The sequence below is a fragment of the Mobula birostris genome, chromosome 22 (genome assembly GCF_030028105.1).
Source record: "Mobula birostris isolate sMobBir1 chromosome 22, sMobBir1.hap1, whole genome shotgun sequence".
Classification (NCBI taxonomy): Eukaryota; Metazoa; Chordata; class Chondrichthyes; order Myliobatiformes; family Myliobatidae; genus Mobula; species Mobula birostris.
The window spans coordinates 39,779,813-39,807,198 of record NC_092391.1 but is presented as its reverse complement, the minus strand read 5'-3'; the positions used below and the strand labels follow the sequence as shown (position 1 = coordinate 39,807,198).

Here is a 27,386-nt window from a genome sequence, read left to right as displayed (position 1 = left end):
TTTGGTGGGGGTTGTTGGCCCGAGAGGGCCTACTCCATGCTGTATTGCTAAAGTAAAATTAATAAAAGTAAGTACACCTCAGTCACCAGAGCTGTCCATGTTTGCTGCACTCTCACCTCAAGCTGTGCTTTGTTTGTTTATCCCACTGTTCCAGAGCATGCAGCTGCACATCTAGTAGAGCCGCTGCCTCTCAGCACGAGAGACCTGGGTTCAGTCCTGACCTTGAGTGCTGTCTGTGTGATTAAAACAAAAACTTCATCCCGTCTTAAATGTTTCTTCCCCTCGGCAGTTCATCTGATCAACCATTCTAGTTAGCCACTCCACCCACCCCTATTATCTCAGTGACTGCACTGTACCTGAAGCTCTTTAAACCATTTTTATAATGCTGTTTACATTGTAAATACACGCTGGTATTTATGTATTTAAACTCATTTTATTCCTGATCTATACTTTAACTTCTAACTTACTTTTTACATAATTCTTTATTCTTTATAGTTGTTCAATGTTGTTGATTTTGTTGCAAGTTATGCCAATGCACCACAAGTTCCTAATGCACATAATGTATATAGTGATAAAGCTGATGCTTGATCCTTCTCCCGAAGACTGAGAGGGTTCCTCCACATCGCCACAACGTGCTGGTTGGTCATATTTAACTGTAAATTGTCCCTTGTTTGTAGGCGAGTGGTAGAATCTGTACAGAGTTGATGAGAATATGGGGAGAATGAAGAAAAGATTGATGCAGAATTAGTGTAGGTAGATGGTTGATGGCCAACATGGAATTGATGGGCTGAAAGCACTATTTTGTTGCTGTATGTTTCTGAGAGTCCAGCAATTTCATGATAACCATTGAACTGCTGCTCATCTCTGTAACAGTGTTCTGCAGCAGCGTCTGCCAGCTGGAGACTCCTCTGTGAGTGTCAAACTCACCTGAGAAGTGGTCTGCTTGGGCGAGGCCAGTGAACCATGAACTGCGGCTCTGTAGCTCCCCACTGTCCGAGGAAAGTGGCAAATGCAGAGAGGTACAAGTTGAAACAAGGAAAAGAATGAACAATACCTGGAGCGACAGTGGGAGACATGAAAGAACAGAGGCATCCAAAGGATATGACACCCCCCATTCCAGTGAGGCATCACTGAAGTGTAGCTTAACAGTCAGTAGACCAATCACTCCCTCTTGGTTAGATCAAACTGTGAACCTGGATGGTGATAGATTCAGAGAGTACAGCAACAGGCCCTTCTGCCCATCATCTCCTGGCTGACTTATCAAATACTTACTGTATTTAAACTCGCAGCCCTTGGACAATAGTCTAGTTGAAAGATGTTGAGTTACTCACGCATTCTTGGAATGTATGCCCACTGATCTGCCAGGTAGCAGGATACATTGTAAGAAAAGGCATGCAATGCATCTTCCTTTCCCAGCCGTGTCCAGAGAATAACAGAGCAGAGGGGTTTTGCTGAAGGCTTGTTGGGTGCTTGTGTACCTTTCTGATCACTGCATTAGAGGAAAGAGGCCTTTGAACAGGGAGAGAAGGGCGAGAGGGTGCCATGAGTAGAGAGGAGGGAAAGCTCTGAGAAAGTGAGAAAAAGCTGCTTATTCAAAATGGATGAATCAGGTGTTGAGTGCTGTGAAGTGTCTTGTCAAGGAAGCTGGTCCTTTCCCTTGAGGATATGTTGGGTTTCATTGGAGCGGTGCACGAAGCCAAAGACAAAGAGATCAGAGTGAGAGCAGGATGGAGCGTTAAAGTGATAGGTAACTAGTAGATCGGTGTTAGTCCTGCAAGCTGGAAAGTGGTGCCCTGTGGACCATTGTGGCCTAATCTGTGTTCGTTTTTCCCACCGTAAAGAAGCACATCATGAGTTAAATGGAGTACTCTAGCTTGGAAGAAGTGCAGGTGAAGCCTAGGTGAAGTCTTTGTGAAGTCTTTGAGACCTGGATAAAGAGAATGGAACAGGTTATATAGGGAGATACCGTTAGAGGTGGGAGTGGGTATTGATGGAGGTAGAAGAGTAAACCAGCTTGTCCTCAAGAATGATGAAAAGGAGAACAAGGGAAGATGGACCAGGTGGTAGCATTGTGTGTTAGATAAGCAAAATTCTAAATCTATTGAATATGGAACATCATGGGGTGGAAGATGAAGACAAGATTTCCCTTGTTCTGGGCAGGAAGGAAGAGTTTACAAACAGAATGGTCCAGGAAAGAAAGGGATGCTCTGGAAGCTACTATGAGTATGGTGGGGAGGAAGACATGATCGAGGAAAACAGAAAACCTAGTTTAAATGGTGGTGTTTGGAAGAATCAGAAATTAGGAGAACGGAACGAGCACTTTAACAAGATGCAAGGAAGTGAAGTCAACAGGGCTGTGGCAGTCTGTAGCTTTCTGTCAGTTACGGTCAAAACCTCAACTCCCGAGGAAGAGCGAGAGAGATGAAAGTTGATAAAGGGAAGGAGAACAGGTGGAGAATGTTCAAGTGGGAAAAGGGTGATGACACTTTCTAGTTCTGCGCCATACAGGACGTGGCAGACACCATCACTATTGTTCTGGAAGAAGTGGTGAAGAAGGGAACAAGGCTGAGGAGGACTGAAACGAGAACACTTTCACAGACTCTTCAAAGGCACTCATCTCCCCCGCCTTCCCCACTACCAATCTCAAATGAACCTCAAGGTAGTACATAGTATGTACTTTGATAATAAGTTTACTTTGAACATTGATTCATAAACCTTCCCTCTTGTTCCTTTTTAGTGCGAGTTAAAATTTGTATGATCTCACATTCCAGTTCTGATAGGGGGCCAACCATCTGATCTCTGACTGCTCCTCTCTTGACGGGTGCTGCCCCTCCTGCCAAGTCATTTCAGCATTTTTGGTTTCATTCCAGATTTCCAGCGTCTATGACATTTGTTAAAATAAGTGCTAAGTTTGCACTTTTGCAGAGAACTTTAAGAATCTGCTTTGTTTTGCACTTCAGTTAAAGATCACAGCCAAAAGGTGTTTTCCTGTTTCATTTAAAGCAATGATAATTATCTGATTATATCTGATATCCATCATTTAGAAGTCACAAATCCCACCCATTGGCATAGATTTCAAAGGGTGGGTGGGCTTGGTGGTACTGGTATCCAGGAGACCAGGGGTAGATTACAGTGCTGTAACTTTTGAAAGATATCTGTGAGAGATTTTTCCATTGGCTTTGAAGTATTTGACTATTTCCTGGAAAATAAATACTTATATTTCCTTTCACCCCCTGCAGATAGATAGTAAAATCATGTTCTCTTACACAGTAAAATTACACATACTGTACAAGTAACTTTCTATTCCTTGTCAGTTTGCTTTATGGGCTTGAATAGCTACACATCACCATTTACACACACCAAGAATAGAGTACATTAGTGCACTCCTAAACAAGATAAAATCTGCAGATGCTGGAAATCCAAGCAACACACACAAAATGCTGGAGGAAATCAGCAGACCTAACCAAGGTCCTGATGAAGGGTCTTGCCCCAAAATGTTGACTGTACTCTTTTGCATAGATGCTACCTGGCCTGTTGAGTTCCTCCAGCAATTTGTTAGTGCATTCCTTCCCCCTTTTATCCAGAATCAGTTTAACAATGGCAGGTTTTATCAAAGGAAGTCTTGTTCAAATCTAGAAGTTTTATTCAAAAACTTCTTCAATCAGGAAAAACTTTTTGTCCAGGAGAGCCCTTCTACAAGATTCTACCATAGGTTCTTTCACCTCAATTAGACTCACCTCAATGTACAGTACTTTCGCATCCAAAGAGTAGTACTTTGGACCATGCACAGCTCATCAATACTGCTTTGGAAAATTATCTTCAGTTTTAAGGCATAGACTTGGACCCGTAGCTTTCTGGGTCAGAGTAAAGAGCTGCCAAGGTGCCTCAGCTTACAGACTAGCTACGGTCTTCTTCATGTTAACAAGTTGCAGACACAAATGCCCTTCAGCTACTTATACTTCCTCATGTTACTGCTCTCCACAATTGTTCACAGCTGCCTAGTGTGGAGCGTTCACCCTGAAGCTGACCACAATAGTATCATTTCACCGCTTCCCTCCATTGACACTCAAGTTTTCCCCAGGAACTGCACCCTCTGTCATTAACATATCACAGCCAAGAACAAAGTCCCACAGACTTGGTCCTTTTAAAAATAACATGTAGAACTCTTCCACTGATGCCTTAAATTCCTGTCTCTGATAGGCAGACTTTGATACAAATAACTCATTCTACAAACCTTCTGCAGTGGAAAGATAATCTGTTACAATTACATCAAAGTTTTCAATTCACAGATTTATCTAGGCTATGGAGCAAAACTCCAGAGACTCAAATACGTTTTTTTTTGTCAAATTACTAAAATTCTGATGAGACCATAAAGCTGACAATCGCATGTTACGAGAATACTTCTGTATAAATATTATTGACTTTTAAATAAGCTTAGCTTTGTTGCTGAGATTTTTTAAAGTCAGTATTTGAAGTCATGTTACTCTCACTTGGTGCATTATAAATTCACAATTTTCAATTATTTTTTCAATAAACACCTTTTGTTGTTTATTAATAACACTGCAGTAATCTTAAATAAATGTAAACCTAATTCTCAAATCTGCTTTGTAGCATTAGCTTTATCTCAGATGATAGCACCCCTGCCTTCTAAGACAGGGGCTCCCAAACTTTTTTTTATGCCATGCAGCCCCACCAGTAACTGAGGTGTCTGTGGACTCCATGTTGGGAACCTGCTCTAACTAGAACACACAAATCCAAATGCACTCTCCCCATTGCACTGAGTATCTGCTGCCTTTTGGAGGAACGATGAGCCTGAAATAGCAGTCCATGTAAATAAGGTAATTAAGAAGGGATAAGAGATCTTATCTTACTCGGCATATTTGGGCAAAGATGTCAATAGAAGGGTATAATATGCTCACAATTTGTACACCTCTAATCATTATCCTACAATAAGAATGCTCAAGATTAGAGATTGTTTGTTGTCATTCCTCAGTACACAATAGTAAAGGAAAACAAAATGATTTTTACTCCGGATCCGATGCAGCATTAAAACAACACACAATTAGCATAAAAAACCCAATGAATATAAAAGTGATCTTATAAAACACAAGATTGCTATACATCAGGTTAGCTTATATACATAGATTGTACATACTCTGCATAAAGTGTCGCTAGGTGCAGGAGCATCTGTACATTAAGTGACTTTGAAAATAATGATAAAGTGACAGGGTAACTCATAGCAGGAAGAGCTCTTCTCCGTGGCAGCAGGGCATATGAAAACACAATAAGACAGTGATTGTCTGTGTAAGTATGAGGTGTGGAGTGCAGCGTAAAGTGGCAGTGCACGGGGTGATGACGGGCACTCAGGAAGCCGTGAAGAGGAGTGGCTGATGTGGGTTTAGTGGTGATAGGGGGTGGTGGGATGGGTTAATGGGTGGAGGTGTTGATCAGCCTGATGACTTCAAGAAATAAACAGGTTTTTGAGTCTAGTGATCCTGGCTGGTGCCAATGATGCATTGGGTAGTTTTAACTACCCATTGTAGGGCCCTGCTGTCTGTCACAGTGCTTTTTCCATACCATACAGTGATGCAGCATGCTAAGATGCCTGTGCCTCTGTAGAAGGTCGTAAGTATTAATGTGCATAGTCCAGCCTCCTCAGAAAGTAGAGCTGTTGGCAAGCTTTCTTGACTGTAGATTGAGTGGACGTGCCAGATGTGCACTAGTAGGAGACTGTGGTGCCGATATGAAGAGGGGTGTGAGAGCAGTGCGAGTATTCCCGAAGTCGATAACCATCTCCTTTGTCTTATTGACAAAGAGATTGCCAATGAGACAAGACAACAGGAGGTTATTTGCCTAGCACCGGGTCTTGAGCTCTTCCACCACCTCTTTGTAGATCATCTTATCAATGTTGGCAATGAGCCCCATCACAGTCGTGTCATCAGTGAACTTGACAATGTTCACTGTGTTTGCACTAGACCCTTGAAGTTCAGGTGACATTTGCGAGCAGAATGTACAGCAGTGGGCTTAGCAGACAACCCTAGGGGCACCTGTGTTGAGAATGACGGAGATAAGCCATTGTGCATCCTGAGTCTCTGAGGTCTGTTGGTTAGGAAGTCCAACACCCTGTGGCACAGTGATTTACTTAGACTGAGGAGCAGGAGTTTGTTCACCAAGCTCTGTGGGACAATAGTGCTGGATCCAGAACTAAAATCCAGAAACAGCATTCTGACACGTGTCCTTGTTTTCGAGGTGTGTCAGGACCAGAGGCATAACAGATGCTATTGTAGCCCCCCGGTAAGCCTCAGGCTCGCTCAGCTCGCTGTTGTCTAGGGGTGCAGCCTTCGGCCCTGCCAAACTGGGTAATCAAGTTTGTGTGGATGTTGTGTGATGTACCCCAATACGATTAAATGATTACAATTTATAGATATTACTGGAACTATGTAATTAATAGAGATAAAATATAAAAGGAAAGTAAAAGGCGCCAAACTTATCAAAGTTCAACCACTTCGTGCACAACAGTTGGAGCTCTAGTAACGGTTCTCTTTCCACCATTCGATTCCCTCTGACCACCTCGACCCGCCGCCTGGGCCAACCAGGGTGGTCGACCAGATGCTCCACACGAGTCTGTGTTCATCTCCTCTCCCCGCCGAAGACTCTGGACCTTGGACTCCGGCTCGGGGTCTGTCCCGTCGGCCGGCCCACAGCATCGCGTCCACTCTCTTTCTCCCCATCGCGCCTTCTGCCCAAAAACCCACGCATCACAATAGCTTGCAGACACACAAGAAAGAATAACATCTATCCCAATTGGTTAGCAACTGAATACAACTCTCTCTATAACCCAAACATGCTGCTAGCGAGAGAACTTTCTCAGCAGTTAACATAACAAAGAAGCCATCTTAATTAGCCTACACAGTAACATAAAAGAAGAAACCCCTTATCACTATGGTGAGTGTACAGTGTGGCAGAGCTTTTGACTGTGCCATTGTCAGCTGTTCAAAGCACTTTAAGATGATAGCATTTGGGCAAGTGCAGAGGCCAGTTCCATATTACCTTAAAATATTGAAGGTAATTCCTATTGAGTCTCTGCCAGCTGTCTGATCAATACCAGTTCTCCACAAATTCCCCACTAGTTACCTCTGTAACTCTACATTCCCATTAACTCCCTCCAGATTCTACCTTTCACCTACATGCTTACAGTGGCCAATTAATCTAATTAATCTCACATCTTTAGGATGTGGGATAAAAATGGGGCACCTGAGAGAAACCCACATTGCATCACCGAGGGAATTTGTAAACAGCTCCAGAGCTCAGGAGTGAACTTCAGTCAGTGGGGCTGTGGGACAGCAGCTCAAATGGCCCTGCCACTGTGCCACTCTTGCACCACAGAGCCAACTTAAGGTGATTCGAACAGGGCTGGGTGATCTAGACATAAGGAGAGACTGAATAGGGCTGTTTTCTGTAGAACAGTGGAGGTTGAGAGTGACCTATTTCCCTTGGCAGAAAGGCTAATAGATTGTGGATATAGATCATTAACAAAATAATCAAAAAAGAGTTAAAGAAAATTAACTCCTCTTTTTACTTAGCATGGAGCATTGAACTGAATGGCTTCCTTCAGAGCCAAGATCATAAAAAGAAACTGAAGTCTATTGGATAGAAAAGGTGAAGCTGAATTTTCTCCTGGAATTCAATTAGGGAGCCATTGTCTTACAGCGTGTCCATGCTGACTAAAATTCCCACCGAAGCTAGACCCAATTGCCAGCATTTGACCAATAACCCTCTCAGTCTTTCCTATCTATGTACCCATCCAACGGACGGGTTAATCTATTTGTCTTCACCACTGGCAGTTCATTCCACATACTAAACATCCTCTGGGTGAAAAGGCTGTCCCTCAGGTATCTATTAAATCTCTCCCTCCCTCACCTTAAACCTGTTTCTTTTTGATTCTCCAACCCCAGGAAACAGTCTATGCACATTCATCCTATCCATGCCCCTCAGTTTGTGACGAGAGGCCTGGGTGAGGATTGTAAGGACTCAAAGTACAGGAGTATCCCAGACTAGAATCAAGACACAATTTTGATCCTGAGATGAGGATTGGCTTCTTTACTAGATGCTAGACGAGAACCTAATGAAACTAGATGAGAATCCAAATGAGATAGAAATAGGAAATGTAATCACAGACTGAAATAAAGTTGAGCTGACGATTGAGCTTTGAACCTGAGTTCAGGTTCTCTTTAAATAGCCTAACCTTGGTGCCGAAACATGGCCGCCAATTAGCGGACAGGCCTGAATCTTTAAAGAGCCTGTGCCAGTTATCCATACTCTGGAGAATTGGAGCGTTTAAACCTTGAGGGCTGGCACAGCCAGGTGTGTATCGTAAAATATTATTTAATACACATCAGAATCAGATTTATTATCACTGACATATGTCATGACATTTATTCTTTTTTTGGCAGCAGTGCTGAGCAAGGCATAAAATGTTGCTAGAAGTTGCAATAATAATAAAAATAAATAGATAATGCAAAAGAGGAATATTGAGGTAAATGTTCATGTGTTCATGGACTGTTTGGAAATCTGATGGATGGTGGAGAGAAAGAAGCTGTTTTTTCAAACATTGAATGGGGGTCCTCAGGCTCCTATACCTTCTCTCTGAAGGTAGGAATGAGAAGAGGGCATGCCCTGGATGGTGACCGTCCTTAATGAAGGATGTTGCCTTCCTGATGGATCGCCTTTTGAAGATGTCTTTGATAGTGGAGAGGATTGCGCCCATAAGGGAGCTGGCCAAGTCTACAACTCTTTACAACCTCTTTCAATCCTGCGCATTGGTGCCTTTGAACTACAGGGTGATGCAACTAGTCAGGATGTTTTCTGCCGTACATCTGTACTAACTTGCTAAAGTCTTTGGTGACAATTTAATCTTCTAAACCTCCTAATGAAGAATAGGCACTGCAATGCCTACTTTGTAATTGCATCAAAATGATAGCTCCTCTGAGATGTTGACATGCAGGAACTTGAAGCTGCTCACCATTTGTACTGCTGACCCCTCGATTAGGACTGGCGTGTGTTCTCCTAACTTCACCTTCCTGAAGTCCACAATCAATTCTTTGGTCTTGTTGATGTTATTGTTGAAACACCAGTCATCTCACTCCTGTATGCCCCCTTGTCACCATCTGAGATTCTGCCAATGACCGTTGTATCATTGGTGAATTTATAGATGGTGTTTGAACTGCGCCTAGCCATACAGTCATGAGTGTAGAGTGAGCAGAGCAGTAGGCTAAGCACATACAGTATGCTTGGGATGCACCCGCGTTGATTGTCAGCGAGGAGGAAATGTTGTTACTGATCTGCTCTGACTGCAGTCTCCTGATGAAGAAGTCAAGAATCCAGTTGCAGAGGGAGGCGCAGAACCCAGCTTTGAAATTTGTTGATCAGCACTAAGGGGATGATGGTGTTGAATGCTAAGCTGTATTCAAGAAATCAATGTACAATGTACGCTGTTGTCCAGGTGCTCCAAGGCCGAGTGGAGACCCAGTGAGATTGTGCACGCTCTAGACCTTTATGGCAGTAGGCAACTGCTGCAGGTCCACATCCTTGCTTAGGCAGGAACTAATTCTAGCCATGACCAACCACTCAAAGCATGTCATTTCACAGCAGAAGTGAGTGCTACTGGGTGATAGTCATTCAGGCAGCTCACCCTTCCCTTCTTGGGCACAGGGATGATCGATGCCTTTTTGAAGCAAGTGGGAATCTGACAGTACAGCAGTGAGATGTTGACGATGTCCTTGAATACTCTAGCTGGTTGGTTGGCACAGGTTTTCAATACCCTGCCATGGATTGCATATCATCTGGGCCTGACACCTTATGAAGGTTTGCCTTCTTGAATGACGTTCTGACATCAGTTTCAGAGACAGATGTATACCCACAGTTTATCAATAGTATCACCCTTCATTCTCATGCACTCCAATGGTCAGAGTCCCAACCTCCTCAGCCCCCATTCATGACTCAAATCCCTGAAGTCATGGCCACATTCAATGAATCTCTTCTGCACTATTTTCAGTTGCATAGCACCTTTCCAAGAGCAGGGTGACTAAATTTGAGCCCACAATTCCAAATATCAACATCTTGTACAACTGCAACATAACTTCAAAACTCATGCTTTGACAGATAAGGCAAGGGTGCCAAAAGTCTCCTTTACAAACCACACACCCCCCTGCCCCGGGTCTATCTGCAACACCATCTTCAGTGACCTGTGTACTCATACTTCTGGGCCCCCCTGTTCTAAAACATTTCCCAGGGCCCCTAGTGTTTACTGCCAATGACCAAAATGCAGCACCTCACACTTATCCAAATTAAACTCCATTCGCCATTCCTTGGCCTACTTACCCAGCAGATTAAGATACCTCTGTATATCCTGATATCCATCTTCACTGTCAACCACTCCAACTATTTTACTGACCCCTGCCTTGTAAATTCCCATTCCAATCATTGATATAGATGACAAGTTAATGCAGAATGGTTTGGAAAGTGAATGCACGGAATGTCAGTCTGGGAAATGGATTTGCTCAGCGAAATGATCTATCTAAGGAAGCCTCCAGTTATATTTTAATTCTCACTAATCACTTAAATATTGGGAAAGATAATGTTTTACTCAGCTGCAATTAAACGCAAAAGGAGAGAATGGAGTCGTCTAACACATGCTGCTAATCAGTACCCACCATGATGCCAAGTAGATTGGATATTTGCACCAATCACCTCCTGTGGTACCTTGGAGCTCCGTATTGGCTGTGTGTGAGATACTGACTGCGATGCTCAGAAATATGTTGCTGCATTTCCCAAAGAGGAAATAACTGTGTTGAAATGATGCAGTGTTGCAATTTACAGAAAGTGCAGGCCAGGGCAATCAATGACTGTGCCATTGCCAGAGATGACCTTGGGACCCAGCTACAGATACAGTATATGGTCAGTGTTAGTTACACACAAGGCTCTGGAAGAACTCAGAAGGTCGGCCTGCATCTATGGAGTGAAATGAACTCTCAATGTTGAAAAATGAAGGATCTTGAGCTGAAACTTCGATGGTACATTTCCCTCCATACAAGCTTCCTGATCTGCTGAGGTCACCCAGCACTTTGTATGTTACTCCAGTTTCCAGTATCTGTAATCCCTTTTCAAAGCTGCTAACATTAGTTAAGTAATACAATGCTTTTATTCTAGGTGCAATGTTTGAGGTCAAAGTGCTGAAGCTTTGGTTATGAGGCTTTGCAAAGAGGTAGAGCAGACCCAAGAGCAAAGGTAAGCACAGGTAAGACCTTCCAACCTTAGTTGCAGTGACTGTTGTGGAAAGTATATCTACCACTGCTCCTAACTAACTGCTTTAAGGAACTGGATCCAGAACAGAATGCACTTAAGATCAAGCAGGATGCTGAGAGCATCACAGATATGTGTTTTAGTAAGGTGGTCACACATGAGGTGCAGGCTGCAGGTAGCTGGTTGACCACCAGGAAAAGTCGAAGGAGTGGACAGGGTTTGCAGGATTCCCCTGTGGCCACTCCCTTTGAGAACAAGTATACCATTTTGAAGCAACTAACAATTTACTGGAGGAGCTCAGCGGAGGGACTTGGGCTGGAAGATGTTGCAGAGAGAGGTAAAATGCGACAGGTTTTTAAAGTCGGTTCACTGGCACCCTGTCCACTTGTCCACTCTGTGGCCGGGAGGGGCACTGCACCATGTTTATATGGAGTTTGAGAGGTTGCAGCCCCTATTTGAACACCTGAAAGGACTGCTCCACGGGTTTTAGTTGCACTTTAGCCCCACGCTCCTCATACATGGGCACCCAGATTGGAAGAGGGTGGGTTGCTTGGAGGATCTACTGGCAGGCTTGCTCCTAGGCCTGGTCAAGATGGCTGTTCAAGCGTCCAGGCAGTAGCTCTGCCCAGGCTGACTGCCTACCCCTCTCCCAGGGATACATTCATGCCTGGATGCCCTTGAAGAGTGAGGATGCATCTACAATGGGTACCATGGGGAAATTTCCAGGCAAGTTGGGTCCCCCAGGGAATTGGCCGTCTTATCGACAGTAATAATTATATTTTAATTTGAATTTGTTCACTGTCTTGTAAATACTTGATGATGTATTTTGTAGTTTTTTAAAAAAAGAAAATGATCCCAGCGGATCAAGTAGCATCTGTGAGAGGAAAGGAAATGTCAACTTTTCAAGTCAAAACTCTGCATGTGTTCATTGGAGCTTGATACTCTAGTTGGCTTACCGTACGTTGGGCCATTATTTAAAAAAGCTTGCAAAATACCTGGAACTATAGACTAATAAGTCTAACATCTATGGTAGGTGAGTTACTGGAAGGGATTCTGAGGATAAAACATAAATGCATTTGGAAGGACAGGAGTTGATTGGGGATAGTCAGCATGCCTCTGTGCATGGGAGATCTTATTTGATTTAAGAATAGGACACAGATGTTCATTCCTTCCACCACTGAGGGAAGTGGCTGCATTGTTTACCATCTACAACCTTCTCTGACAATACCTCCCAAACCTCAATCCTTACCATCAAGTGTAGCAGGCACGTGGAAACACAGTCTTCTACAGGATCTCCTCCAAGGGAGGGAGGAGAAGATGGCAGCGCGACAGCAGCGCACACGGCCACTTCGGTGGTGACGTCTGCTATCTGTCAGGTAAGGGACCGTGCACAATTCTGATTTGATGAAGACACACGTGAGAGTACGGAGGAACATCTGGAAAACTTCTGAAATGCCCGCTTCGCTGCCGCTGCTACTGTGTGATAATCGGAATCTCCGGGGCAGAAGGCCCCGAAATCCTTGGCTTTGCATGTTTCAGTGGGCAGGGCGAGGTCGAAGGCGCTCGGGAGGCTGTATCGGAGGGGCTGGTCGGAAGCTCGAAGTTTTCGGACGGATGGACTCAGTGTTGGCTGTGGTCGGCTGCTTCCAAGGCATCGGCAAGTTGACGGTGCCTGGAGGTTTATGGCAGGGAGTTTCTCCCTTTTGCCACCTGCTATTGGGGACTTTTGAGATTTTTTTTACCGTGCGCATGGTTTGTTCTTCATCAAATTATGGTATTGCTTTGCACTGCTGTAACTATATGTTATAATTTTGTGGTTCTGTCAGTGTTAGTCTTTGGTTTGTCCTGTTTTCTGTGATATCACTCCGGAGGAACATTGTCTCATTCCTTAATGCATGTATGCATTTCTAAATGACAATAAAAGAGGACTGAGTGTTCTCGTAATCTAAAACAAAGAGGACCATCATGACTTGGAAATACGTTACGTGTCCTTCATCATTGCTAGCCTGAATCCTGGACTCCCACCCCCCCACAACAGTACTGTGCGAGTACCTTCTCAAGAAGGATGGCTGCAGTTGAAATCGTGGCTTGCGAGCCCTTCCTCAAGGGCAGTTAGGGATGGACAATAAATGGTGGCCTTGCTGATAATGCACAGATACCCAAAATGAACATAAGAAAAACAGGAATATGGACACCATTATGCCTTTGCGTAATGAAAGAGGACACGCAATGCCAGATTTTACTACAAATCCAGAACAAGAAACTAGCACAGGTCGGATGCATAAATCAACCAGGTAGAAATTTTCATGTGCAAAGTCACCAAACAGCAATCTTAACCTTTGGTACCATGAACTGATTCACCTTCTCATTGTCCTAATGTGAAAATATTTGGTCAAACAAAGCCTTCCTTTGCCAGGTGCAATAACAGAATCATAGAAGTGTTATGGCAATTATTATGACAAGTGTTATGTCTAACCAATCTTGTAGAGTTTGTCAAGCCACACCGAAGGGTTGCTTCAGTGCACCAAAGGTCCAGATCTGCCGAAGGGTCTGGGCCCAAAACATCGACAATACTTGTTTTCACGGATGCTGCCTGGCCTTCTGATTTCCTCCAGCATTTTGTGTGAATTGCTTGGATTTCCAGCATCTGCAGATTTTCTCTTCTTTGTAGAGTTTGTCAAGAGGTTATCAGAAAAATTGATGAAGGAAAGCCAGTGGATGTTGTCGAAATGGACTTTAGCTAGGCCTTTGACAAAGTACCACATAGGAGGTAGGTCAGGAAGATTTAGTTATTTGGTATTCAGGATGAGATAGTAAATTGGAGTCGACATTGGCTTCATGGGAGAAGCGAGAAAGTGGTAGTAAGTGCTAGCTTCTCTGACTGGAGGCCTGTGACTGTGGTCAAGATGCAGGTCGATGGGACTGGCAGATTAGTAGTTTGGCATGAACTAGCTGGAGCAAAGGACATGTTTCTATGCTGTGTGCTCTACGACTCTGGGTGGGCATTGAACCTATTATTTCTATGCAGACAGAAAGCAGCAGCATTGAATTGAATTTGAAATCTAATGTTAAATCACAAAGGAGTTGAATCTTGATAATGATGGAGACCCCAGACTGATGCAAACAATTTGGACATTACAGAATAGAAAACCTTTCAGTTTGAAAGAATATCTAGAATAATGGTGCATAAAGTTATCTACTTGTATCTTCCCCTGCTTTTAGCTCATCAGCTTTGATTCCATTGGGCAGTGCAATGGTGCAGCTGATAGTGTTGCTGCCTCACAGCTTCTGTGACCCAGGCTCAGTCCTGTTTCTCACATCCTGTCTGTGTGGAGTGTGCACAGTCTCCCTGCAACTGTGTACGTTTCCACCGCATAAACTGTTTTCTTTCCACATCCAAAAAAAAGTAATGTGTTTAGTCGGATAGTAGCTACCTGTGTGTGGTCGAGTGGGAAAATCACATTGTCATTGGTGTGTGCTGTAAGTGAGTGGTAGAATCTGAGGGTGTGGGGGAGGAGATGGGAATATGAGAGAATAAAATAGTGTAAGGGGGAATTAGAGTAAGTAGGGTGCTTGGTGTTCAGTGTGCACTCAATGAGCCCAAGAGCTTCTTCCTGTGCGATATCTCACTATGACTCCATGTATATAAATTGTCCCTAGTGTGCAGCTGAGCAGTAGAATCTCAGAGAGTTGATGGCTATGCGCAGAGAATAAAATGGGAGTAGGAGTGATATAAGTGGATGGATTTTGCTCAGCACAGACTCAGTGAGCCATAAGATCATAAGACCATAAGATATAGGAGCAGAATTAGGCCATTTGGCTCATCGAGCCTGCTCCGCTATTTCATTATGGCTGATCCAATTTTCCTCTCAGCCCTGATCTCCTCCCTTCCCCTTGTATCTCTTCATGCCCTAACTAATCAAGAATCTATCAGCCTCTGTCTTAAATATACCAAATAACTTGGCTTCCACAGCCACCTTAGGCAATGAATTCCAGACTCACCACTGTCTGGCTAAAGAAAATCCTCCTCATCTCTGTTCTACCAATATTCTGCAATACTTCAAATTCCTCCTCATCTCTGTTCTAAATGGGCTTCCCTCTATTCTGAGGCTCTGTCCTCTGGTCTTAGACTCCCCCACCATAGGAAACATCCTCTCCAAATCTACTCTGCCGATACCTTTTAACAAGCCAAAGAGGGTTTTTTTCCATGTTATATAACTCTATTCTCTATAAGTATTATCAAATCAATTTGAGCAACGGATCACAAAAGTGGCCCTAGTAGGACAATTGATCTAAAGTTTGATGATTACTGATTTTTTAGGGTGATTAAGAGAGAAAAAAAGTGGCAGAGAGATTTAGGTATGGAATGCAAGTACCTAGGACTCAAAGCAAGTAAAAGCTAATGATAGAGTGCCTAAATTCCTGAGACTGCCTTTTGGGAAATTTGATCATCTGGCTGTCCTCTTCAGTATGTGCATAACAGGCAGAGGCTAAAGAGCAAGATACTTAAGGTAAGGACAACAAAGAGGTGGTTGTGGGAGGCAAAGAAATAGCCAGTGGACTGGGCCATGTTCAGTGATTCAGAGGATCAGAATGAATATGCATAAAAGTTGCTGGTGAACGCAGCAGGCCAGGCAGCATCTCTAGGAAGAGGTATAGTCGACGTTTCGGGTCGAGACCCTTCGTCAGGACTAACTGAAAGAAGAGATAGTAAGAGATTTGAAAGTGGGAGGGGGAGGGGGAGATCCGAAATGATAGGAGAAGACAGGAGGGGGAGGGATGGAGCCAAGAGCTGGACAGTTGATTGGCAAAAGGGATATGAGAGGATCATGGGACAGGAGACCCAGGGAGAAAGAAAAGTGGGGGTGGGGGAAGCCCAGAGGATGGGCAAGGGGTATAGTGAGAGGGACTGAGGGAGAAAAAGAAGAGAGATTAAAAGAATGTGTGTATATAAATAAATAAATAGTGGATGGGGTACAAGAGGGAAGTGGGGCATTAGCATAAGTTTGAGAAGTCAATGTTCATGCCATCAGGTTGGAGGCTACCCAGACGGAATATAAGGTGTTGTTCCTCCAACCTGAGTGTGGCTTCATCTACCTGGAGGCTGGTGGGGTGGTAGGTGAGAACAAGGGGAACCCTATTCCTAGTGGGGTGGTGGGAGGATGGACACCTATGCTCTGTCCGCCAGAGAAAGCAGGACACCTCCGCTCTGTCCGCCAGAGAAAGCAGGATGTCCCAGTGGCCACACATTTTAATTCCACGTCTCATTCCCATTCTGATATGTCTATCCACGGCCTCCTCTATTGTAAAGATGAAGCCACACTCAGGTTGGAGGAACAACACCTTATATTCCGTCTGGGTAGCCTCCAACCTGATGGCATGAACATTGACTTCTCAAACTTCCGCTAATGCCCCACGTCCCCCTCGTACCCCATCCGTTATTTATTTATTTATATACACATATTCTTTTTCTCTCTCTCCTTTTTCTCCCTCACTCCCTCTCACTATACCCCTTGCCCATCCTCTGGGCTTCCCCCCCCCCCCACTTTTCTTTCTCCCTAGGCCTCCTGTCCCATGATCCTCTCATATCCCTTTTGCCAATCAACTGTCCAGCTCTTGGCTCCATCCCTCCCCCTCCTGTCTTCTCTGATCATTTCAGATCTCCCCCTCCCCCTCCTACTTTCAAATCTCTTACTAGCTCTTCTTTCAGTTAGTCCTGATGAAGGGTCTCGGCCCGAAACGTAGACTGTACCTCTTCCTATAGATGCTGCCTGGCCTGCTGCGTTCGCCAGCAACTTTTATGTGTGTTGCTTGAAATTCCAGCATCTGCAGATTTCCTGGTGTTTCAGAATGAATATGCCCTGGTTGTCACAGACTATATAAAGAGACGTGGATGAGAGTGCCTCCACAAAATCATTCAGATTCTTCCACAATCAGAAGCCCCGCATGAACCAAGAGATTCGTTATCTGCTGATGTTCAGGTCTGGCGACCAAGGAGAGTACAAGATATCCAGGTATGACCTCTGGAAAACCACCTCATGTGCAAAGTGGCAATTCCAGACCAAACTTGAATCACAGAAGGATGCTCGACAGCTGTGACAGGGCTTGAATGCTGTCACCTCCTACAAAGCAAAATCAAGTGACACAAGGTTTTGCTCCCAGATAAGCTCAATGCTTTTTATCTTTGCTTTGACTGATAAAACCATGGGGGCATCTTCATGAACTCTCACAGATCCCCAGTGACCCTGTGACCTCACTTACTGAGGCTAACATGAGAGCATCCTTCAGAAGGGTGAACCCACGGAAAGCATCTGGCCCAGACGGTGTACCTAGCTGAGTACTCAAGGCCTGTGCTAATTAACTGGCTGGAGTGGTACTGACATCTTTAACCTTTCGTTTCAACAGACTGAGGTGCCCACCTGCTTCGAGCAGGCTTCAGTCTTACCAGTGCTCAAGAAGAACATGGTAACCTGCCTCAATGACTACCATCCAGTAGCACTTACATCCACTGTGATGAAGTGCTTTGATAGGTTGGTGATGAAACATATCAACTCCTGAATGAGGTGTGACTGGGATCTGCTCCAATTTGCATACCATCAGAACAGTTTAACAGCAAATACCATTTCATTGGCTCTTCACTCAGACCTGGAATGTCTGGACAGTGAAGATGTATACATCAGGATGCTCTTCATTGACTACAGTTTAGCATTCAACACTACCATTCCCACAAAATCCATAAGCTCAATACCTCCTTGTGCAACTGGATTACCTCACTAGCCATTGGCCCCAAGGTCCCTCTCTCCCCACCATGACCCACAACAAGAACATTGGCCACAAAATCCCCCTCTCCCCCATAAATACAAGAACATTGGCCCCCAAATCGCCCTCTCCCCCCACGAAACACAACAAGAACATTGGCCCCCAAATTCCCCTCTCCCCCAGTCAGTTCGTACTGGCACCAACATCTCCTCGATAATCACCATCAGCGTAGGTGTGCCACAAGGCTGTGTGCTTAGCTCCCTGCTCTACACGCTTTACACTTATGACTGAGGCTAAGCACAGCTCCAATGCCACATTTAAGTTTGCTGATGATACCACTGCCATTGGCCAACTCAAAGGTGGTGACAAATCAGCATATAGGAGGGAGATTGAAAATCTGGTTGAGTGGAGCCACAACAACGACCTCTCACTTAGCATCAGCCAAATCAAAGAGCTGATTATTGACTACAGGAGGAGGAAACTGGGGGGGGGGGGGGGTGGTCCATGAGCCAGTCCTCATCAGGGGATCAGATTAAATTCCTTGACATTATCAGTTTGGAGGATGTGCCCTGGAACCAGCATGTAGGTGTCATTGCAAAGAAGGCACGACAGCGCCTCTACTTTCTTAGATGTTTGCATGCCATCTAAAACTTTGGCAGACTTCTACAGATGCACGTTGGAGAGTATCCTGACTGGTTGCATCACAGCCTGGTATGGAAACACACCGGGAAGCCCAGGCCATTACTGGAGCAAACTTGGATCCAACTCAAAGTGGCAGACACGAGGCAGAGTCGAGGTGTCAGGGCCCAAGCCTGAGAATGAGGATCAAGCTGATGTTTGACCAATTTAAGCACCAGGCCAGATTGGAAAGGGTTGGGTATGGGCCGAATCAAGGTGGCAGGTCCTGGGCCCAAGAGTGTATTAAAGTGGCAGGGCCCTGCTCTGAGAGTGAGGATTGTCCCACTCTCTGGCCAATTTATGTATTGGGCCAGATTGAAAAAGGTCATGGCGTCAGGGCTGGAGGAGAGGGATGGGCTGGTGTTCAGCAAAGTCTACTCGTCTCTGCACTGAACTCAGGCTGTGGCCTAGAACTAACGGCTTCCTGGATCAACTGCAACTGTCTTCATGGCTGTGGACTCACTTTCTTGAATTCAGTTCTGAATCTTGTTTGCTTACTTTTATTGTTTGCATGACTTGTTTTTTGTTTACCCCCGCAAACTGGGTGTTTGGCGGTCTTCTTTTTGAATGGGTTCTATTGAGCTTCTCTGTTTTGTGGCTGCCTGTAAGCAGCTGAATCTCAAGGTTGTGTATACCGTGATAATAAAGGTACACTTGAACTTGTTTGAATGGAAATGCCTACAAAACCTTTTGGATACAGCCCCGCCTATCACAAAAAAGCGCCTTCCTACCATTGAGCACATCTATAAGAAGCGTGGCCATAAGAAAGCAGCGTTCATCTCCAAGGATCCCCACTCCCCATCCAGTCCATGCTCTGTTTGCACTGCTACTCCTGATGAGGTATAAGAGCCTTTGGTTCCACACCACCAGGTTCAGTAACAGTTATTACCCTTCAACCACCAGACTTCTAAACCGGTGTGGATAACTTCACTCAGCTCAACACTGAACCGATTCCACAACCTATGGACTCACTTTCAGGTACTCTGCAACTCATGTTCTTAATATTATTTACGGTGCATTTGTTAATTGGGGCAGCAGTTTATTTGGGACAACTCTTAAAGAACAAAAACTAAACGAGAAAATAACCTGGATTTCCTTCATTCATTTGGGACACCAGGCTGCTTAATTGGGACTGGAGACTGTTGTCAAACAGTTTCTAACTAGCGCCAGCCGCATGCATTTGTCTGGCTGTTAGACACAGCACCATGCTTAAAGAGTACAGTTTTCAAATGGCCTCAGCTGCATGTGCTTGTGTTCAAAAGCATTGATTTTTGTCACTATTAATTTGGAAAAATAAGTAGTTAGTCAATTCTGAACTGTTTTGCTCTCTGTGGTTTGAAGCATTGAAGCTTAGAGATGCCAGAAACAGCCAGGAGTGAAAATTAAATTATTTTACTCCTTCAACAGGTTAGGATCTACAAAGAATTTGAAGGTATTGACGATCATTTTGAATGTTACAATAAAAATGAAGATTTGGAGGATGCAATGATCAAAAACATTGTATGAAGGCAGTCCATTACCTGCACGAGGTGTCTGCGCTGATTTTGTTCATTTATTGTCAATCAAAAGCATATGGCAACATACACTGGATGAATTCTTTCATCAATAACTATTAGAAACTAATACACTGTTTTTAGCACTGAGCGGTTTTCTAACTTGTTCTGTATTTTATTTAAATATGTGATTTGTTACTCAGTTAAACAGTGGTTTGTGTTTTTTATCCCTAGTTTAGCTACTTCGATGAAACTCCAGCTAATTGGGTAGCCACTTAACTGGGCCAAAATGTACTTGTCCCGATGTGCCCAATTAACCGGAATTCACTGTGTTTACTCATTTACTATACTTCGTGTATTTGCACATTTTTCTTCTTTTACACATTGGTTGATTGTCAATATTTGTTTATGTAGTTTTTCACCGATTCTATAGTATTTCTTTGTTCTACTGTGAATGCCCACAAGAAAGTGAATCTCAGGGTAGTACAGTGATAATTATCTTATTTTGTACTTTGAACTTTGAAATTTGGGGACAAAGAAGCAACGAGACAGGAGAACAGCAGAGACCTCAGAGGTTTGTGGTATCAGGAATATAACAAAACCATAAGACCATAAGACAAAGGAGCAGAAGTCGGCCATTCAGCCCATCGAGTCTGCTCCGCCATTTTATCATGAGCTGATACATTCTCCCATTTAGTCCCACTCCCCCGCCTTCTCACCATGACCTTTGATGCCTTGACTACTCAGATACCTATCAATCTCTGCCTTAAACACACCCAATGACTTGACTTCCACTGCCGCCCGTGGCAACAAATTCCATAGATTCACCATCCTCTGGCTAAAAAAATTTCTTCGCATCTCTTTTCTGAATGGGCGCCCTTCAATCCTTAAGTCATGCCCTCTCGTACAATACTCCCTCATCATGGGAAACAACTTTGCCACATCCACTCTGTCCATGCCTTTTAACATTCAAAATGTTTCTATGAGGTCCCCCCTCATTCTTCTAAACTCCAAGGAATACAGTCCAAGAGCGGACAAACGTTCCTCATATGTTAACCCTCTCATTCCCGGAATCATTCTAGTGAATCTTCTCTGTACCCTCTCCAACATCAGCACATCCTTTCTTAAATAAGGAGACCAAAACTGCACACAGTACTCCAAGTGAGGTCTCACCAGCGCCTTATAGAGCCTCAACATCACATCCCTACTCCTATACTCTATTCCTCTAGAAATGAATGCCAACATTGCATTCGCCTTCTTCACCACCGACTCAACCTGGAGGTTAACCTTAAGGGTATCCTGCACGAGGGCTCCCAAGTCCCGTTGCATCTCAGAACTTTGAATTCTCTCCCCATTTAAATAATAGGCTGCACGTTTATTTCTTCTGCCAAAGTGCATAACCATACACTTTCCAACATTGTATTTCATTTGCCACTTCTTTGCCCATTCCTCCAATCTATCCAAGTCTCTCTGCAGACTCTCTGTTTCCTCAGCACTACCAGCCCCTCCACCTATCTTCGTATCATCAGCAAACTTAGCCACAAAGCCATCTATTCCATAATCCAAATCGTTGATGTACAACATAAAAAGCAGCGGCCCCAACACGGACCCCTGTGGAACACCGCTGGTAACCGGCAGCCAACCAGAATAGGATCCCTTTATTCCCACTCTCTGTTTCCTGACAATCAGCCAACGCCCTATCCACGTATGTAACTTTCCCGTAATTCCATGGGCTCTTATCTTGCTAAGTAGCCTCATGTGTGGCACCTTGTCAAAGGGCTTCTGAAAATCCAAATATACAACATCCACTACGTCTCCCTTGTCTAGCCTACTTGTAATTTCCTCAAAAAATTGTAATAGGTTTGTCAGGCAGGATTTTCCTGTAAGGAAACCATGCTGAGTTCTGCCTATCTTGTCATATGCCTCCAGGTCCTCCGTAACCTCATCCTTGACAATCAACTCCAACAACTTCCCAACCACCGACGTCAAGCTAACAGGTCTATAATTTCCTTTTTGCTTCTTTGCCCCCTTCTTAAATAGCGGGGTGACATTTGCAATCTTCCAGTCCTCCGGAACCATGCCAGAATTTATCGACTTTTGAAAGATCATCACTAATGCCTCTGCAATCTCCACAGCTACTTCCTTCAGAACATGAGGTTGCATTCCATCTGGTCCAGGAGATTTATCTACCTCTAGACTATTCAGCTTCCGGAGTACTTTCTCTGTCGTAATTGTGACTGTGCACACTTCTCTTCCCTGACACCCTTGAGTGTCCGGTATACTGCTGATGTCTTCTTCAGTGAAGACTGATGCAAAATACTCATTCAGTTCCTCCGCCATCTCCTTACCTCCCATTACAATTTCTCCAGCATCATTTTCTATCCGTCCTATGTCTACTCTCACCTGTCTTTTACTCTTTATACACTGGAAAAAGCTTTTAGTATCCTCTTTGATATTATTTGCTAGCTTCCTTTCATAGTTCATCTTTTCCCTCTTAATGACATTCTTAGTTTCCTTTTGTAAGCTTTTAAAAACTTCCCAATCCTCTGCCTTCCCACTAATTTTTGCTTCCTTGTATGCCCTCTCCTTTGCTTTAACTTTGGTTTTGACTTCTTTTGTCAGTCACGATTGCATCCTTTTTCCATTCGAAAATTTATTCTTTTTTGGAATATACCTGTCTTGCACCTTCCTCACTTCTCGCATAAACTCCAGCCACTGCTCCTCTGCCATCCTTCCCGCCAGTGTCCCTTTCCAGTCCACTTTGGCCAGTTGCTCTCTCATACCACTGTAGTTTCCTTTACTCCACTGAAACACCGACACATCAGATTTCAGCTTCTCTTTTTCTAATTTCACAGTGAACTCAATCATGTTATGATTATTTCCTCCTAAGGGTTCCTTCACCTCAATCTCTCTAATCACCTCTGGTTCATTACACAATACCCAATCCAGTACAGCCGATCCCCTAGTGGGCTCAACAACAAGCTGTTCTAAAAAGCTATCTCGCAGACATTCTACAAATTCTCTCCCTTGAGATCCAGTGCCGACCTGATTTTCCCAATCCACTCGCATGTTAAAATCCCCCACAATTATCATAACACTGCCCTTCTGACAAGCCTTTTCTATTTCCTGTTGTAATTTGTAATCCACATCCCTGCAGCTGTTTGGAGGCCTATAAATAACTGCCATCAGGGTCCTTTTACCCCTGCGATTTCTTAGCTCAACCCATAAAGATTCTGTACCTTCCGATCCTATGTCACCTCTTTCTAATGATTTGATATCATTTCTTACCAATAAAGCCATGCCACCCCCTCTGCCTACCTGCCTATCCTTCCAATACACCGTGTATCCTTGGACGTTCAGCTCCCAGAGACATGCGTCCTTTAGCCACGTCTCAGTGATGGCCACAATATCATACCTGCCAATCTGTAGCTGTATGACAAGATCATCCTACACCAGTCTCTCAGCCAGGCATTCATCTGCCTGATCCTACTATTCTTGCCCTCGCTAGCACGTGGTACAGGTAGCAATCCCGAGATTACTACCCTGGAGGTCCTGCTTCTCAGCTTCCTTCCTAACTCCCGGAAATCTCTCATCAGAACCTCCTCCCTTCTCCCATCTGTGTCATTGGTACCAACATGTACCAAGACAACTGGCTGCTCACCCTCTCCCTTCAGAATATCCTGGACCCGATCCGAGACATCCCGTACCTTGGCACCTGGGAGGCAACACACCATGCGGGTATCTCTATCAGGCTCACAGAATCTTCTGTCTGTTCCCCTGTCTATGGAATCCCCTATGACTACCGCATTCCACTTCTCCCTCCTTCCCTCCTGCACAACAGCGCCAGGCTCAGTGGCAGAGACCCGGTCACCGTGGGCGTCCCCTGTCAGGTCATCCCCCTCAACAGCATCCAGAACAAGATACTTGTTGCTGAGCAGCACAGCCACAGGGGTGCTCTCCACTATCCGGGCATTTTCCTTCCCTCTCCTGACAGTCACCCAGTTTTCTGACCCCTGTAGCCTAGGGATGACTACTTCCCTGTAGCTCCTGTCTATCACGTCTTCATTTTCCCTAATAAGCAGTAGGTCAAAACGAGTGAGAGACAAATGTGTGTACACAATTGAAAATGGTTCTGCAGCTTCTAACATAGGATATAGTAGACTTGGATACAGAGTTATCTTCGACAAACAGAACATCCTCCCTCCACTATTTTCTATCAAATCACAGCCAATTATCAATCTATGTCACATGATCAGCTTCAATATTGGGCATTTAGTTATATTTTGTTGAATTACTTTTATTGCAAGCATTATAAACTACTTTCTGAAAGTCAAGGCAAGACAAAACAGGATAAAATTCTCTCCTCTCATAAGTACAACCTTACTGTATTGTTTGCTGCAATATACCAAAGTACTCGGTGAAAAATGAAAAGACTGATGCACTTACAACCTCAAATGTACACGGACTGTGTAATGGACAATGAAGCACTTCTGAAATGCAATTGCTAATGAAATGTAAGTCAGATCAGTATTCTGCAACTCTAACAGCAAATGATGGAAGTGAATAACTTAACACTACATCACTGAACTTCCCACAACCCATGGACACACTTTCAAGGACTTTTCCTTTCACCTTCTCAATATTTATAGTTTATTTATTTACTTACTTTTATAACTATCTATCTATTAATGTATATAATTAATTAATTTACTTCCTTATTTATCTGTTTATTTATTATCTATCTAATGTATTTATTTACATATTTATTATTGTTTTTAAATTTTCTTTTTGTATTTGCACATTGGTTGTTTGTCTAGCCAGTTAGGGGCAGTCTTTCACTGATTCTATGGTGTGTTTCTTGTACTTAATGTGAACGCCCATAAGAAAATAAGTCTCAGGGTTGTGTATGGTGATATATATGCGTCCTGGTAATGAACTTACTTTGAACTTTGAACTTTGAATTTGCTTTAATGATTTTTGACAGATAATTATCTGCTAGAAGATCCTCATTCCCTCATGCAAAAAAAAATGCCATTTAATAATCACAGCCAAAATGTGAAAGCAGTAAAAGCACCCTGTGAATATTTCAACATTTGTATATGGAGGAATTTAAGGTGGGTGGTTATATGGGAGGCAGAGTCTGAGGGTTTGCACAACAATGTGGGCCGAGGGGCCTGTACTGTGCTGTACTATTCTATTCTTCTATTCTATTGCATCAGCCAGAAAATCAAAAAAGATTAGATAAGATTAGCTTTTGATTTGTCACGTGTACATCGAAACATCGTAACATACAATGAAATCTGTTGTTTGCATCAAATCAAATCAGCTAGGATTGTTCTGGGCCGCTCGCAAACGTCACCACACCACACTGTGAGTGTTAACATAGCATGCCCACAACTCACTAACCCTAACCCTACATGTTTGGAATGTGGGAGGAAACTGGAGCACCTGGAGGAAACCCATGCAGTCACTGGGAGAATATCCAAGCCCTTTACAGACAGTTGCAATCTTACAGCTCTAAAGCATTGGACTAACAGCTAGGCTTCTTTCATCAATAACTATTAGGAACTAATACACTGTTTTTAGCACTGAGCGGTTTTCTAACTTGTTCTGTATTTCATTTAAATACATGATTTGTTACTCAGTTATATAGTAGTTTGTCTTTTTTATCCTTAGTTTAGCTACTTCTATGAAACTTCCATGCATTTTCTAAAAAAAAGTATGATAGACCCTGGAAATCTGAAATAAAAATAAACGATAAGAAATTGCGTGTAAAACTGAGCAGGTCAGACAGTTTACTTAGAAAGAGAAACAGTAGTCACAGATGTTGTCTGACCTGCTGTATTCTTCTGTCATTTTCTGTTTCGAATTTGTTATCAGCCTGGACTGGTCTCTGAAATGGAACTTGAACATTTGACTAGACAAGACGCAGCCACTGAGCCAGAAACTTACTTCCAAAGTATCAGACCTTGCTGTAAGAAAGGGAAAACACGAATCAAGCTGCACAGCTTCTAAACAAACTTACCTTTGAGGGAATCTTCAGTGGTTATCAGGGGGATCTAGCGAGACAGTCAAAATTGAGGACTCCAGCAGTGTGTGTGGATAGGCTAGATGACTTTGTCTTGGAATGATGCTCTCTGTAAATAAAAGAAGCACAGGTAAAGAAACACATGGCTCTTAACTTCGAGAGAGAACTAACGTCAAGGAAATATTCAGGCTCATTCACTGGTGAGAAAGGTTAATTCACTAGGTTGATTAAACAAACAAGATGCAATCTCAACAGATATATAAATAACATATTTAAAATGAGTATACAGTATATTTTTGTCGAGTTTGTCAGGAAAGGGCAGAGGATTTTCATAGAGATGGTTTACCTTTTGCTACCCCGCCAGGGAACGCATCAAAATTATTTAGCTTGTCCGTGTTCTGTTTAAGTGCCACCAATTTATAATCGCCTGGTGAATGGCTCCACACCGACTGTTGACCTTGCACATTTCTTGTTGGAGCACAGAAAATTAGGAGAAGTAGATGAGGGGAAATCCCCAGAGACTTGGCACTAAAGAAAGTCTGGCCAAGGAGAACCCATTCCCATCTAGTCAATTACTGTCAAAGCAGAGGATTTCTAGAGAAGCCCATCCATACAACTTGTACTGTTGGAAATATATCAGCTGGCAGATTGGTAATCTCTTTGACAATGTCACAACGTCCTGATATGTTTATAAGCAATGTACTGTGTTGCAATATTCCCCAGAGGAAGATTCCAAGATACAAAAGAAATGAGTTTTTTTTTGAGGTGACATTTGAGAAATAAATACTAAGCATGACAAAAGGAAGGACTTCGCTAGATTTTGATGAATCACAATATGGAATATTAATGTTTACCAGATAAGGTGGCCTCAGTTTAATGCCCAGTTTAGAAAGTGACAAGACGTGAATTGTTCATTGTGTTCCTGGAAACAAAGTGTTCAGGAAAGATAGGGGGAGAAAGGGAAAAAAGGTGTTGTGTTATTTGTTAAAGATAGTAGTGCATACTTGAGGAGGAAATATGGCATAAAGGGTCAGAGATAGTTTAAGGTTATTGGCTTTGACATAAACAGGATTTAAAAGGCAAGAAAATTAGCTCTTTTTTGCAGCCACAGCTAGAAAGGCCAGACA

At 43.5% G+C, this 27,386-nt stretch overlaps 1 protein-coding gene across 3 annotated transcripts in view; it reads right to left on the bottom strand.

Moving 5' to 3' along the window:
* The window catches only part of LOC140186127 (alpha-(1,3)-fucosyltransferase 7), a 50,628-nt gene extending 23,737 nt beyond the window's left edge, over window positions 1-26,891 (bottom strand). Inside the window, exons 1-3 of one of the 3 annotated variants that reach the window (XR_011882790.1) lie at window positions 26,606-26,891; window positions 26,257-26,368; window positions 6,559-6,739 (exon numbers count right to left, since the gene is read on the bottom strand). Coding sequence is in view for 1 of the 3 variants with exons in the window: in XM_072240031.1 (XP_072096132.1) it covers window positions 5,156-5,238 (83 nt within the window). In the remaining 2 variants the exon portion in view is untranslated. Of the gene's footprint in view, window positions 1-5,155; window positions 5,353-6,558; window positions 6,740-26,256; window positions 26,369-26,605 lie in introns of those variants that run through there. The other 2 variants (XM_072240032.1, XM_072240031.1) reach the window with 2 other exon arrangements.
* Window positions 26,892-27,386: the final 495 nt, after the last annotated feature.